The 13,791-nt window shown below is 40.1% G+C and overlaps 1 protein-coding gene and 1 pseudogene across 1 annotated transcript in view; both read left to right on the top strand.

Moving 5' to 3' along the window:
- ANAPC1 (anaphase promoting complex subunit 1) overlaps positions 1 to 13,791 on the top strand; it is a 100,237-nt gene that overhangs the window by 72,091 nt on the left and 14,355 nt on the right. Inside the window, exons 36-43 of the mRNA XM_065890960.1 lie at positions 64 to 117; positions 975 to 1,168; positions 5,244 to 5,330; positions 8,652 to 8,769; positions 9,690 to 9,767; positions 10,130 to 10,197; positions 11,421 to 11,559; positions 13,539 to 13,625. Coding sequence (XP_065747032.1) covers positions 64 to 117; positions 975 to 1,168; positions 5,244 to 5,330; positions 8,652 to 8,769; positions 9,690 to 9,767; positions 10,130 to 10,197; positions 11,421 to 11,559; positions 13,539 to 13,625 — 825 coding nt within the window. The remainder of the gene's footprint in view (positions 1 to 63; positions 118 to 974; positions 1,169 to 5,243; positions 5,331 to 8,651; positions 8,770 to 9,689; positions 9,768 to 10,129; positions 10,198 to 11,420; positions 11,560 to 13,538; positions 13,626 to 13,791) is intronic.
- Positions 5,457 to 7,424, top strand: LOC136133739 (proline-rich protein 14 pseudogene; annotated as a pseudogene).

Below are 13,791 nucleotides of genomic sequence, written 5' to 3'. Positions count from 1 at the left end.
TTCTTTTTTACAGAGTCTTAGTATGCTTCTTTTAACCTTAAATTTTTTCTTTTGTTTTTCCAGCATAAATTTGCAAAAGATTTTATGACTTATTTGTCCGCACCTAATGCTTCTGTAGTAAGTCTTTTTATGATGATTTTCCTTGGGAATAAAATTAAACTTGAAGAAAATTCACTGATAATTCGATTACTTATGTGTTGCCAAATATATGCACAGTTTTTGAATTTAGAATGGGAGATTTGAAGCTTTGGCTTATCTTTGTATTTTAGTTCTGGGATATTAGGTGAGAATGTGACTGTGCTTGAAGGTATCTAATTCTTGTGACAGGAAAATAAATAAGAAAAGCCATAACCGTGCCATGCTCAGTACTGAATCATGGTAACTGCTTTTTGAAAAAATTAGTACTTTTTAGTAAAAATGCAGTTGCTTTTGAGGATTGCTGCTCTGATGATAGTAAGACCGCAAGATTTTATTTCCTGGTTAAAAAAGCAGCAACACATTTAATCAACATTATTTATATTAGAAAATTTGAAACATCAAAATATCTAAAAGCAGTCAAAAAATGGACTGTGGTGTATCTACACTTATATAGAGGAGCTGTCAAAATCATGTTCTGTAAGAATTTTTTATGAGTGAAGATTGCTCATAATAAAATAGATTAAAAAGCTTAAAAATACTGTGTATAGTAATATCTCAGTTTCATTAAAAGCAAAATAGATGCAGGGAAAGATTTGGAGAAAAAGAAAGCCAAAATGTTTACAGCTGTTAGTATTCCAAGTGATTGTTATTTCCTTTTGATACTTTATTTTCTGAATTTTCAACATGGAACTTAAATTTCATAATCAGGGAACATATTTGTTTTTTCAGATTTTTTAAAGTTGTGAACATTTGTAGTCTAATGCTGGCTGCTTTAGTTTTGATAATAAAGAAAAGGTAGCACAGCGGTTATAGTATGTCATCTTCTGCGCCTCCAGACAGGTCCTTACAACCTGGAGACTTGCCTGAGTGTGGTGCTGCTGTCTCTCGCCATGGTGATGGCTGGCTCGGGGAACCTGAAGGTTTTGCAGCTTTGTCGCTTCTTGCACATGAAAACAGGTGGTGAAATGAACTATGGTTTCCACTTAGCCCATCACATGGCCCTTGGACTTCTGTTTTTGGGAGGAGGAAGGTAAATGAATATATATATTTTTTCCTCAGTGAAAAGATCTCATGAGCAAGATCTCAAAGAGTGACTTATTTTGATTTTGAAGATGCATGAAAATTTTCAGTTCTGACTAGCTATTAGCATATCTCAGGGCATTATTACACTTAAAAAGCGCTTTTTCATAGTTTAACCACCAATTTATGCCCCACTTAGTAGAGTTACCATCCTCTCTCTAACACACTTGGCATCACTGCATTTCTCAGAAGAGTCTATACTCAGTACTTCATTGCATCACCTCTTGTTCCCACTCATTAATGACTTTACTCTTCTACTTAATTGCTTTCTCATAATGGTCATGAACACTTTCAGTCACCAAATCCTATGAGGTTGCCTTAGTTTTCAACTTTCTTGCTCTCTTTGCAGCATCTATCATTCCTGACCACCTCATCCCTTTATAAGACTTCTTTGGCTTTTAATGATCTGTTTTGAATAAAAATCCATACACAGAAAAGTGTGCAAATCATAGGAGCATGACTCAATGAACTACCTACAGTATGAAAATCTGTTTGATATTATGTGGATCAAGATGTAACCGAGACAACCCATCTCCAACCCTGCTCTGTCCCTCCCAATTCACTGTTACTTTACTTCTGCCCGAAGATAACCGCTACGTAGCTTTCTAACACCTTTGACTGGTTTTGCCTGTTTTTGAAATTCAGATGAAATCATATACTATGTATCCTTTTGTGCTTTATTTCTTTTGCTCAACATTATGTTTGAGATTCATCCATGTTGTGTGTAGCATTGGTTTATTCATGTTTCAGTGCTGTTGAATTGAACTGTATGGTTATACCACAGTTATTAATTTATTCTGTTAGTGATGGATATGTTTGTTTTCTAGTTTGGGACTGTTATGAATGTTCTTGTACATGTTTTTTGATTTTGTTATGTATAGATCTATGAGTAGAACTGGGTCATAGGGTATATATGTATGTTCTATTTCAGTAAATAATGCCATCAGTACGCCAGAGTGGTTTTACCATTTTATATACTCATCAGCATCATATGAAGTTCCAGTTGCTCCCCATCCTGTCAACACTTGTTATTGTTAGCCTTCCTAATTTTAGCCGGCACATAGTAGTATCTCATTGAGGTTTTAATTTCCATTTTCCTGAATAATGGTATCTGGCACCTTTTTGTATCTTCAGTGGCCAACTGAAAAGTCTCCTCTTGTGATGTCCAAATCTCTTGCTACCCATTTTCATATTGGTTTATTCATTTAAACATTTTTATTTGTGGTATAATATACATAATATAAAATTTCCCATCTTAACCATTTTTAAATGTACAGTTCAGTAGTATTAGATATATTCACATTGTTGTGCAATCAATCTCCAAAACTTTTTCATTTTTCAAAACTGAAACTCTATACCCTTTAAACAGCTACACTTCATTTCCCCTTCCCCCACCCCCTGGCAACCACTGTTCTACTTTCTGTTTCTTTTTTAAAAAATTAATTAATTAATTCATTCATTTTTGGCTGTGTTGGGTTTTCGTTGCTGCGCGCGGGCTTTCTCTAGTTGTGGCGAGCGGGGGCTACTCTTCAGTTGCAGTGTGCAGGCTTCTCGCTGAGGTGGCTTCTCTTGCTGCGGAGCACGGGCTCTAGGCATGCAGGCTTCAGTAGCTGCGGCATGTGGGCTCACTAGTTGTGGTTCACGGACTCTAGAGCGCAGGCTTAGTAGTTGTGGCACATGAGCTTAGTTGCTCCGCGGCATGTGGGATCTCCCCAGACCAGGGCTCGAACCCGTGTCCCCTGCATTGGCAGGCGGATTCTTAACCACTGTGCCACTAGGGAAGTCCCTACTTTCTGTTTCTTTTGATATGACTATTCCATATTAGCTTATCATTATGATCCCAAGACCTTTGTCAGTTTTGTATGTTGTAGTTATCTTCTCCTACTCTGTGGCTTGCCTTTTAACTCTCTTAATGTTGTCTTTTGACGAACAGAATTATTAATATTTTTCTTTTATGGTTTGTACTTCTTTGTCCTTCTGATGAAATATATTCTTATCCACCAGAAATGAAGATATTTGCTTATTTATCTTCTAGAAGTTTTTTTGCTTTTCCATTCACATTTGGATTTAAAGTTGACCTGGAACTGATTTTTCTGTGTTTTTTCCCCCAGTTGACACCTTACAGGTATCAACAAGTTTATCCTTTCTGCACTATTCTATAGTACCACTTTTGTTATAAATTAAGTGTCCATATACATATGTTTATTTCTGGGCTGTTATGTTCAATTGTCTGTTTTTCTGTACTTGCCCAGTACCACACTTGTCTTAAGTATTGTAGTTTTGTAATAAGTTTTGATATCCAGTTAGAGTAAATCCTCCAAACTGAGATTTCTTCTTCAAAAATGTGTTTTTCTGTTCTTGGCTCTTTGCATTTTATATAAATAATGGAATTTGTTTTTGATTTTTCCACACTAAATAACATGATAGAATATTGATCGGAGTTGCATTGAGTCTATCCATATCCACTGGTTTGGAGGAATTGAAATCTGTTATAACATTGAGTCTCTCAATCTGTGGGTATGGTGTATCCTTTCATTTATTTAGTATGTGACCTTGGACAACTGACATACTTCCTATAAGTCAGTAGGTTTATTTTACACTCTTAAGACTGAGTTAAAACATTGGAACTTACCTTTTCAGAAGTACAGAAAGTAAAGATTATTAGAAAGGTGTGCATTCATTCTCTTTTGACAGGTTTTGTAGAAGTTTCTTCTTTTAATTGTTTAAAATTAAGAGTGGTTAAGGAAATATTATGAAAGTTCTTATTTTATGATTTTTGAAAATTTATCTCCTTTCAAAGTAAGCCCCTGCATTTATTTTATCTTTATTCAATCTCATCTTCTGTCATCACACATTGCATGACCCTACTTGTTCTTCTTTCATACTGAGTAGATTTTCTCCCATTCTGCTGCTGCTTTTCTAGTGACTTTTTTAATCTTTGAATGCTTATGTGTACTCTGTAACAACATTTACATTTCTCATAGCATAGTTACACCCTTATGCTTAATCTCAACATTTCTAACATTAATATCTAATGTTTACCTTTGGATTTTGGTTTTATCAGAATGGTAAAGTGGAAATGCTCATGTCAACATAGATATATTTCCATGTTTAAATTTTGAAATCTCTTCTTCATTAAATACATGTGTGTATGATAAATGCTAAATTCTTACTTGATACCCTAATTATTAAAAAAGATAAGGAAAGAGATTTGGGGATGTGTGTATGTGTATATGTATAATAAAAGATATATGTATATAGAATAGTGACAACAGTGGTTTTATGTGATGTTCTGAACCATATTTATTTCTAAATATTGGTAAGAAAAGCTAAAACTTTAGACAAATCTGCCTGTTGGCCATGCTGAATTCGAGCAACAGTAAAATAATTGGACGAAAATTTCAAAAGATTTTACTTTACTAAGAGTATGTGGCCTTTGTAAAATAAGTTTGTCATATCGATAAGAAAAAAAACTCTTTTTCAAGGAATAGTTGTTTATCCATTCACTGTAAATTTTTAGTGGTAGCTTTTGCCTGTTTTATTTAGTCTAGCACTCTAAGGAAATGCTTATGCTTTACAGAAAGGAAAAAAATGTTTGAGATACTCAGTAAGGAAACCTTGTATGTTTAGAAGTAAGGTGCATATTTCTATAAATAGGTATATATAAAACTGGGGAAGGTAGCATACTTTACACTTGATTTTTTCAATATCTGTAATCTCTAGAATTGCACTCATGGTCCTCACTACTGTTCTCTTTTAGGTTAAAACTTTGCTTACTAATTCAAGTTTTAAAATTTAGTATTTGTGAATAGTCACTCCTGCTTTAAATAGTAGATGGTGTTGGAGTGCCTTAAGGACTGACTGTAAAGTCAAGTGTTCACAGCGTTGACACATTTGTATTGATCAAGGGTTAGCTTTATCAGCGTGCCTTGCCACAGTACCCGAATTTCCTGATTCTCGAGAATGCCATGAAAGTTTGCACAGTATGATTAACAGCGTCTGTCCCTCCCAAATTTGTTTTGCAGGTACTCTTTGAGCACATCAAACTCTTCCATTGCCGCTCTCCTCTGTGCCCTTTACCCGCACTTCCCAGCTCACAGCACTGACAACCGGTGAGTCTAGTGATTTTCCTCATGTGATCTTTCTTAAGTTCTCTAAGGGGGTAAGTTGATTGTGTTTTGGCTCCATGGATTTGTTTCCAAATTAGCTTTATTCTGTTCTTCAACTTAGTTATCTCCATGGGTAAATCTTTTAAAAAGTTTCTCTCACAAAATCTTAAACCAGAAGAGAACTTCGGGCGTCTGATGACTGATCAGCCTTCTCCCATTCTCCAGGCACCAGGACTGCTCTAAACCCAGAAGTAGGCCAGACAGGGTTATCTTCAGGGAAAAACTCATCATGCAAAGGAGAGCAGCTAAGAGAAGATGAATATGTTTTGGCAAAATTGTTTAGTTCCAAGAGAGGAATTTGTCTGATTTAGCGGCAATGTCTATATGAATTCTGTTTTTTCTCTCTTTTACATGAATGCTGAGAAGTTTTATATAATTGACAAAGAAGGGACAGAAAAGCAAAATGCAGCAAAGAATTAGACAATTTAGAGGTGGAAGTGAGCAGTAGAACCTCAAACATGGAGAAGCAGTCTGATAATACAAAAGCTCTGCATATGTTAAAGTTTTCGATATGTTTAAAAAAGGGGGGGAATTCCTTGGCAGTCTAGTGGTTAGGACTTAGTGCTTTCACTGCTGGGGCTTGGGTTCAGTCCCTGGTTGGGGAACCTAAGATCCTGCAAGCTGCACAGCATGGCAAAAAAAAAAAGAAAAGAAAAGAAAAAATAATTCTTTCCTTTATGGCCAAATAATATCCCTTTATATGGATAGACCCCATTTTGTTTATCCGCCAACCCCCGGCTCGAGCATAATGGGGAGCCAGGAGCCCAAAACAGCCGAATCTGCAGCCCCTCGGGGCCCTTTTGCCCTTGGAAAAAGCCTCTTGGCAGGTCCTGGCCATGGTCCTGGAAGGTGTCGTGGCTGCCCACAGGGTGCCCCTGGTGCCCCAAGAGGAGATCTCCAGCCCACGGCACCGCAGCAAACGTCAGGATTCTGTCCGCAGCCAACCACGTGCCTCGCCACGCAGGCAGGCCACGTGGTCCCCACAGGCCAGGCCTTCCGACCCACTGCACTTATGCCGAGAGCCCTTGAGCCGTGTCCGTCGGCCCTCTTCCACCCTGAGGCGACGATCAAGGACAACGCCTGGCCCAGAGGAGGGCCCTTCACAAAAGGTGGACCAGGCCCCCCAGCCCACCCGGGTGGTGATGCTAGAGGACATTGCCAGCTCCAGACCCCCAGCGGAGGGCTTTGCCAGTGAGACTCCCAGCTTCATCGTCCCAGCAAGAAGAGCTGGGTTCACCAGCCAAAGCCTCTGCCCAGGGACCTGGAACCCCCCATTCCAGCCATCTGCCCTGTCTGCAAACCCTCCGGAGAGCCCACCACCAGCCCCAGATCCTCTTCTGGAGCCCTCATCGACCCCGCCGCCATCCGGCGTTTTACGCCCCTGCCTCAGTCCCTGGGGCTTGGCCCTGCCTTTCATTCCGTTCATTCCAAGCAGGAGGGCTTTGCTGACATCTTCCTCACGCCCAGCAAAGCCCCCCGCCCTCATCACCCCCCATGAAGTTGTCGTTGAAGATTGTCACGTCAGAGGCTGAGCAGTCCGGGGCTGCTGAGGGCACTGCATCTATCGGTCCCCGGCCCCCTATCTGCCAGTGGCGGGCTCAAGACCAGAATCCCCCAGCACCTCTCCCTAAGCCCTCTCTGGGCCGATGCCACTCCTGCCCTGGTCGGGACCCCCTGGCCCACCCCACCTAAGCCGGCCACGGCCTCGGCGGCGCACTGTGGGTGGTGGAGAGATGGCCTGAGCCCCACCACCCCCTTGGCCCTGACTCTGGAAAGTGGTCTTCCCTCTTGGAGTGGGTGGAGGTCTCCTTCCCTCATCACATCTTGCTTGTCTGCTGCGTCCACTTTTTCCTTCTTTGAACCTGCAGAACCCAAGTTGAGCTCAAGAGGAAGGAGCCAAGGGCCTCAGAAGGCCAGGTGCTTTCAGACTCCAAGACCAAGACCTTGGGAAAGCCTTGCAGAAAGAACCACCAACACTTCAGTTTCCCTATGAGTTTCAGGCCTAGCCAATCTCTGTGGAGGAAGGGAAGAAAATAGCTCCTTATATCCCAGTGACATCCAAGGTGCTCCATGAGCTCAACTGAAGGCACCCCCAGTGATCTGCCCAGAGAAGGTTCAAGAGGGGGAGCACTCCTTGTAGCAGTGAGCCATTGTGTAAAACTACAGCGTAAGGCAGAGACGATAATGACAGAAAGGTAGCTGTTTATAAAAGTAGCCTGATCTGAAGTCCATAATTTAGTGATAGGTGGTGCATGAGAATATTGTTGTTAAATTAATAAAACTCGGACAGGTGGTCTATCATTTGTCAGTTCAGGGAAGGGTTTTTTGAGTTGTTGAAGTCAGCTATTGGTTAGGGTACAAGGGAGAGCTGCCCTCACATGTTGCTGGTCAGAGTATCAGCTATTTTAAACAAAGCAATTTGGTGATAAGCACAAGAACCTTTATGTAACTGATATGTATCAATTTTTTCTGGCCTTGATTGATTTTGTTTCTGGTAGATTTATAGGAGTGGGTAGATTTGGGTGGGAAGAGGGAGGGAATTGATACAATTAAAAGAAAAGTAAATTTGAAGTCTTGTTTTATCCTTTTATGGGATCTTAAAATGTAATAGCTTTATATGTGTTTAAATTCTAAAATATAAATTTTAAAGTTAAAAAAACTTTTTTTGAAAACTCAGAAAAGCACACACACAGCAAGAAAAATGTTACCCATTAATGTCACCCATTAATTTTTGGTGTACTGTGTTCTGGGTGTGTGTGTATGTATTTGTGTATAGGGATGTATATGTAGAAGAGCTTTGCTGTCTGAGGAAAACTGTCATCCTTTCTTTCCCCCTTTTCCCTACCAAACCTTAAGAAAAAAAAAAGAAGGAAGTAGATCCCATAGAAGGTAAAAGGAGATGCCTGTGTTGAGCAGAAAAGGTTTTGAAAACTAACATTATAAGTGATCAATTAATTACTAAATATTTTCATGTTTAGGTAATTTTTACTTCCCTATAAAACCTCTTAACTGTGAAGACTCAATTCTTCGGTCAAGAGTTACGTGTCTAATTTTTTAAAGAGAATTTCTCCATTACTTTTTTTTTTTTAACATCTTTTCTCCATTACTTTTTAATTGAACCTCATCATCTTCCTTTAGGATTGCTGTCCTGAGAAGGTATCACTTGGCTCTGACTTGGTTTAACCCGTAGACCACAGCAGATTGTAGAGTTCATGTGCCGTCACCTGTTTTTTTTTACCACCTTTCTGTGTTTTCTCTGAGCAGGTATCACCTCCAGGCTCTCCGGCACCTGTATGTGCTGGCTGCAGAACCGAGACTTCTCGTGCCCGTGGATGTGGACACGAACACGCCCTGCTATGCCCTCTTAGAAGTGACCTATAAGGTAACTCTCTCCCCCTGTTGTTGATTTGTAATTTTATTGCCACTCATCCATCTTTGCAAATCAAAATATTTTGAAAGTGGTGTCCTTTAAAAGATGACAATAGTGAGTTGAACTCATGTAAAAATTGAAGCTTCCGAAGTTCTTGTACATTCTGCCAGTCCATTCAGGCTCATTTGTAGTCTATGGGTGTAATATTTTAGAGACCATCAACTGCTCTTCTATCTTTAGAGCTTGTAGGTTGAAAATGTCCTTGTTAACTTTACACAGCTGATAGCGGTGTTCTAAAAAACGAATTCTATTAGAATGATTCTTAGATTTGTTAGCAGAGTGCTCTAAAGCCCAAGGTTGTGTATGTGATGAGAGATCTTTGATTTAGATGTACAGGTAGATTACAAGTCACGTATCCTTCCTTCAGAAAATTGTTAGGTACCTTCCGAATATCAAAACTGTGCTAGGCTCTGGGGTACAAAGTTGAGATGACATAGTCATTTTCCTTAAGGAAATTGTGATAATTGGAGGTTTGTGTGGGATGCAGGGGGAGCGGAGATGTGCTCCCATCCAGCATCTCTGGGGGTTGGAAGGCCGTCATAGTAGACACGGTGTCTGGGCTGAGATTTGCCAGCTAAACCGGGCACGTTCCCAGCAGAGGAGACAACGTGCAGAGACCCAGAGGCCTCGCAAGTGCAGAGCTTCAGTACTGCTGGCAGGTGAAGTGCGGGGCTCGGAGGGCTGGAAAGTGGTGCTAGCTCTGCAAAGGATTGTAGACAGTAGCCCTTCCAGACTTGAGTATCAGAGAGGATTTTGTGCCGCTTGACAATCTGCCTACAAACTGCAGGGAAGGGGAAGTGTAGAGTGATGTTCTTTTTGTACTTCTCCCTGACTATATAGTGAGCTGTGACTCTTCCTTTACATTTGTAAAGGGCACTCAGTGGTATGAACAAACCAAAGAAGAATTGATGGCTCCTACCCTTCTTCCAGAACTCCACCTTTTAAAGCAGGTAAGTAGGATGTGAATAGGGAGATTTATCCAAGGGGTAGATTCAGCCAGAACAGCATAGCATTTAAAGATAGCTAAATAAAAGCCTATGCTTTCTCAGTGTTTTATAAGGAATGGGAAAGCAGCGCAGGAGGAATAGTCCTGAGGAATAGAGAAGGTCTTTACTGCGGGCTCTTTACTGATGGCCGAGATGGCCTGAGAACATGATTCACTTACATGTCCGTCTGGAAATGGGGCTTGTTAACCTCTCAGTATCTCTTTCTAGCCCATTTTGTTTTTATTTCCTCTGAGAAGCATGGGTTTCATTTTATCAAACTAGCACTTTCCCAGCATTGGATTGACTGTTTACATTTATCTTGGCAGATTAAAGTTAAAGGCCCACGATACTGGGAACTGCTCATAGATTTAAGCAAGGGAACCCAACACTTGAAGTAAGTATATAGAATTTCTCAGATGTGTCTGTGAAGGGAATAGAAATATATGGGAAGATATAAATTATAGATTATTATGTAGAATCCTCCTTGTCACCCAGGACAATATGTAGTGTTGAATAAAGTGGTCTGTATCTTTGAAACAGTTTGTATTAGAAAGTAAAAGTTTAAATTTAGAAGTCAAATCCTATTTATATTAATTCATTGAGAAACTTGAAGTGACTTAAATTGGGACAGTAGTGGAATTGTCTTTTGGAGCAATAATGAAAGATTTAGTCTAAGAAAATGAGGCTGATTTACATATGTCTACAAAGGGAACTTTGTAACAGTTGGTGTTTGTCAGACCACATCTTCTGTTGCATCTCTTTACCATTCTCTTGTTATATTGCTCTCATAAAATTGAGGTTATGGTAGATTACTTTTGGGCGGAAATAGTCATATGCAAGTAATTACTTTGAAAAACAGAGAGTGTTAATAATTTTACACTTCAGTTAGTGTGTAAATTAAGTCTTTAAATTCCCAGAAAGTTTAACAAGCTTGTAACAGTTTTTTTTTTTTTTTTTTTTTGCGGTACGCGGGCCTCTCACTGTTGTGGCCTCTCCCGTTGCGGAGCACAGGCTCCGACGCGCAGGCTCAGAGGCCATGGCTCACGGGCTTAGCCGCTGCGCGGCATGTGGGATCTTCCCGGACCGGGGCACGAACCGGTGTCCCCTGCATCGGCAGGCGGACTCTCAACCACTGCGCCACCAGGGAAGCCCCTTGTAACAGTTTTTAAAGTACAGTCCTCATTTCTGTTTCTCCCAGACTATCTATATAGTAGCTGTTTTCTGTATTGTTCTGTCTGAGATTTGCAGCATCCTTTTCTTTTTGCTATAAACCAATCAGTAGATATTTAAGGGAGTATGAAGACATGTTAGATAAAATACCTCCTTTGAAGTCCACACTTGAGCCAATAGTCAGAATGACTTCTTATTTACCAGGTCCCGTGAATCTAGATGGCAGAGAAAAGCAGAACCTGATTATGACTTCGTTGTAGGGACTGATTGAGTTTAGACACAGTAAATAATCATATATCTTGGTGGAAAGTGGTGAAGACTTCACCTCATGTGAAGTCTTGTTTAAGACTTCACTTATTTCCCAATACTGTTATTGGGAAACACTACATTCCCAGCCAACAACTGCCAGTAATACCTCATATTAAATTCATTCTTGTTTTCTTTCAGGTCAATTCTTTCCAAGGACGGGGTTTTATATGTTAAGCTCAGAGCGGGTCAGCTCTCATACAAGGAAGATCCAATGGGGTGGCAAAGTCTGTTGGCCCAGACTGTCGCTAACAGGAACTCTGAAGCTCGGGCTTTCAAGGTAGTAATTGGTAAAAACTGAAGGATATTCTCATCTCAAGAAAAAAATATTTATAACTTTGTGTGATGATGGATGTTACCTAGATTTATTGTGGTGATCATTTCTCAATATATACATACATGGAATCATTATGTTGCACACCTGAAACTAATAAACTGTTATCTGTCAATTATATCTCAATTTAAAAACCCCCCCAAAACTGAATGATGAAAGGGAAGAGGTTCAAATCCCACTAGTCCACCCAAAGCATGTACTTCTATGATAACATTTCTGGTACCGTTTAGGTAGGTCTGCTCTCTCTAATCATTGCATATTATAAAGGATGAATGATGGGACTGTTGGCTGTTTTCTGTGACAACCATTATAAAATATGGACCATCTGCCAGGACTCTAAGGATGATTTACATTTAGTGGCAGGGACAGTCAGAATATATCTTAACACTAAAAAAAATTTAGCTTAATAATTAATCCTCAAATCCATTAAGATTTACTTAAGACATGGCCCAAATAAAAGATTTTTGCAAGGTAGCACTTATTAGTTCGTATGACTGAGCCTTTATAATAGTTTCCAGGGAATAAATAGATATAGTTGACATCAGTGAATTTTGTTTGTCAGTATTCAATACATTCTCTATGAAATACTTTTTTTTTAAAGATTATTTTGTTGTGGACCATTTCTTTAAGTCTTTATTGAATTTGTTACAATATTGCTTCTGTTTTATGTTTTGGTTTCTTGGCCAGGAGGTGTGTGGGATCTTAGCTCCCTGACCAGGGATTGAACCCACACCCCCTACATTGGAAGGTGAAGTCTTAGCCACTGGACTGCCAGGGAAGTCCCTATGAAATACTTTTGAAGGATTTTTGGGCAAAGTTTAACTTGAATTAGCATTGTTGCTTTGATTTATAAACTAGGGCCCATCTCAAAGATCCTAATCCAATTTATAAAGAAAACAGATAAGTTTAGACTTGAGTTTGAATGGGGCAAATTTATAAAAGTTAAAAAACATCTCCATTTCCTGCGTGCTGGGAGTTCAGAAGTAAACGGACTCTCGGTGGAGAGTGGTAATACCTTCATATTCCGTTTTCAGCCTTGAAACTTGAGTGACAGTCCTCCTCGCCCTTCCTTCCAGTTTCTTTACTGTGGTAAACCACACGTAACGTAAAAAAATACAGTGGCTTAAACCTTCTAAGTGTGCAGTCCATCGGTCCTAAGTACGTTCACACTGTTGTGCTGCCACTGCCACCGTCCCTCTCCATGACTCTTTCCATCTTGCAGAACTGCAGCTCTGTCCCCATTAACACTAACTCCCCACTCGCCCTCCGCCCAGCCCCTGGCAGCCACCATTCTGCTCTCTCTCTCTCTGACTTTGATGACTGTAATGACCTTACGACAGCATTTGTCTTTTTTTGAGTGGCTTATTAGAGTGATAATCTTTTTTCCTTACCTTTTCAGTAACAATTCTAGTTTCTAGTTTGCCTTTCAGTTCGTTAAGGAAGGAGAGGGAAAGCCTTTTTTGGGTGAGTTGTGTAAGAAGCGCCTGTTTTGATAAATCAGTAGCTCACGGTAGCTTGTGCAAAAAGTTTCTTAAGGGCTTCCCTGGTGGCGCCGTGGTTGAGAGTCCACCTGCCGATGCAGGGGACACAGGTTCGTGCCCCGGTCTGGGAAGATCCCACATGCCGCGGAGCGGCTGGGCCTGTGAGCCATGGCCGCTGAGCCTGCGCGTCCGGAGCCTGTGCTCCGCAACGGGAGAGGCCACAACAGTGAAAGGCCCATGTACCGCAAAAAAAAAAAAAAAAAAGAAGTTTCTTAAAACTTCTCAGCAGAACAGGTTGACGAAGCTCTAGCAAGTTTTACCTTGGGTTTTGTGGGAACACTGTGTGAAAAAAATAAGGTAGGTTATAGGTGCATGTGTTACAGTTTGAGTAGTAATGAAAAAAATCTTTATTATCTCCCTTATGCTTGTTTGTTTATTTTTTAGCCTGAAACGATTTCAGCATTCACTTCTGATCCAGCACTGTTGTCATTTGCTGAATATTTCTGCAAACCAACTGTGAACATGGGTCAGGTATATATTATGTGGTTTGCTAGACTTTGTTGTTTCTATCTGTGGACCACCAAAAACACCTAAAATATCCATATGTAGCTTTGATATTGATAACATGCCTCAGGCACATTGGATGATTTTTGTTTGGCAAGTATAGATTTTTCATAGTCTAAAACTATTAAATTCA

This window comes from Phocoena phocoena, chromosome 14, assembly GCF_963924675.1.
Source record: "Phocoena phocoena chromosome 14, mPhoPho1.1, whole genome shotgun sequence".
NCBI classification, from domain to species: Eukaryota; Metazoa; Chordata; class Mammalia; order Artiodactyla; family Phocoenidae; genus Phocoena; species Phocoena phocoena.
The sequence above is the reverse complement of the archived record's forward strand: the minus strand, read 5'-3'. Positions and strand labels throughout refer to the sequence as shown.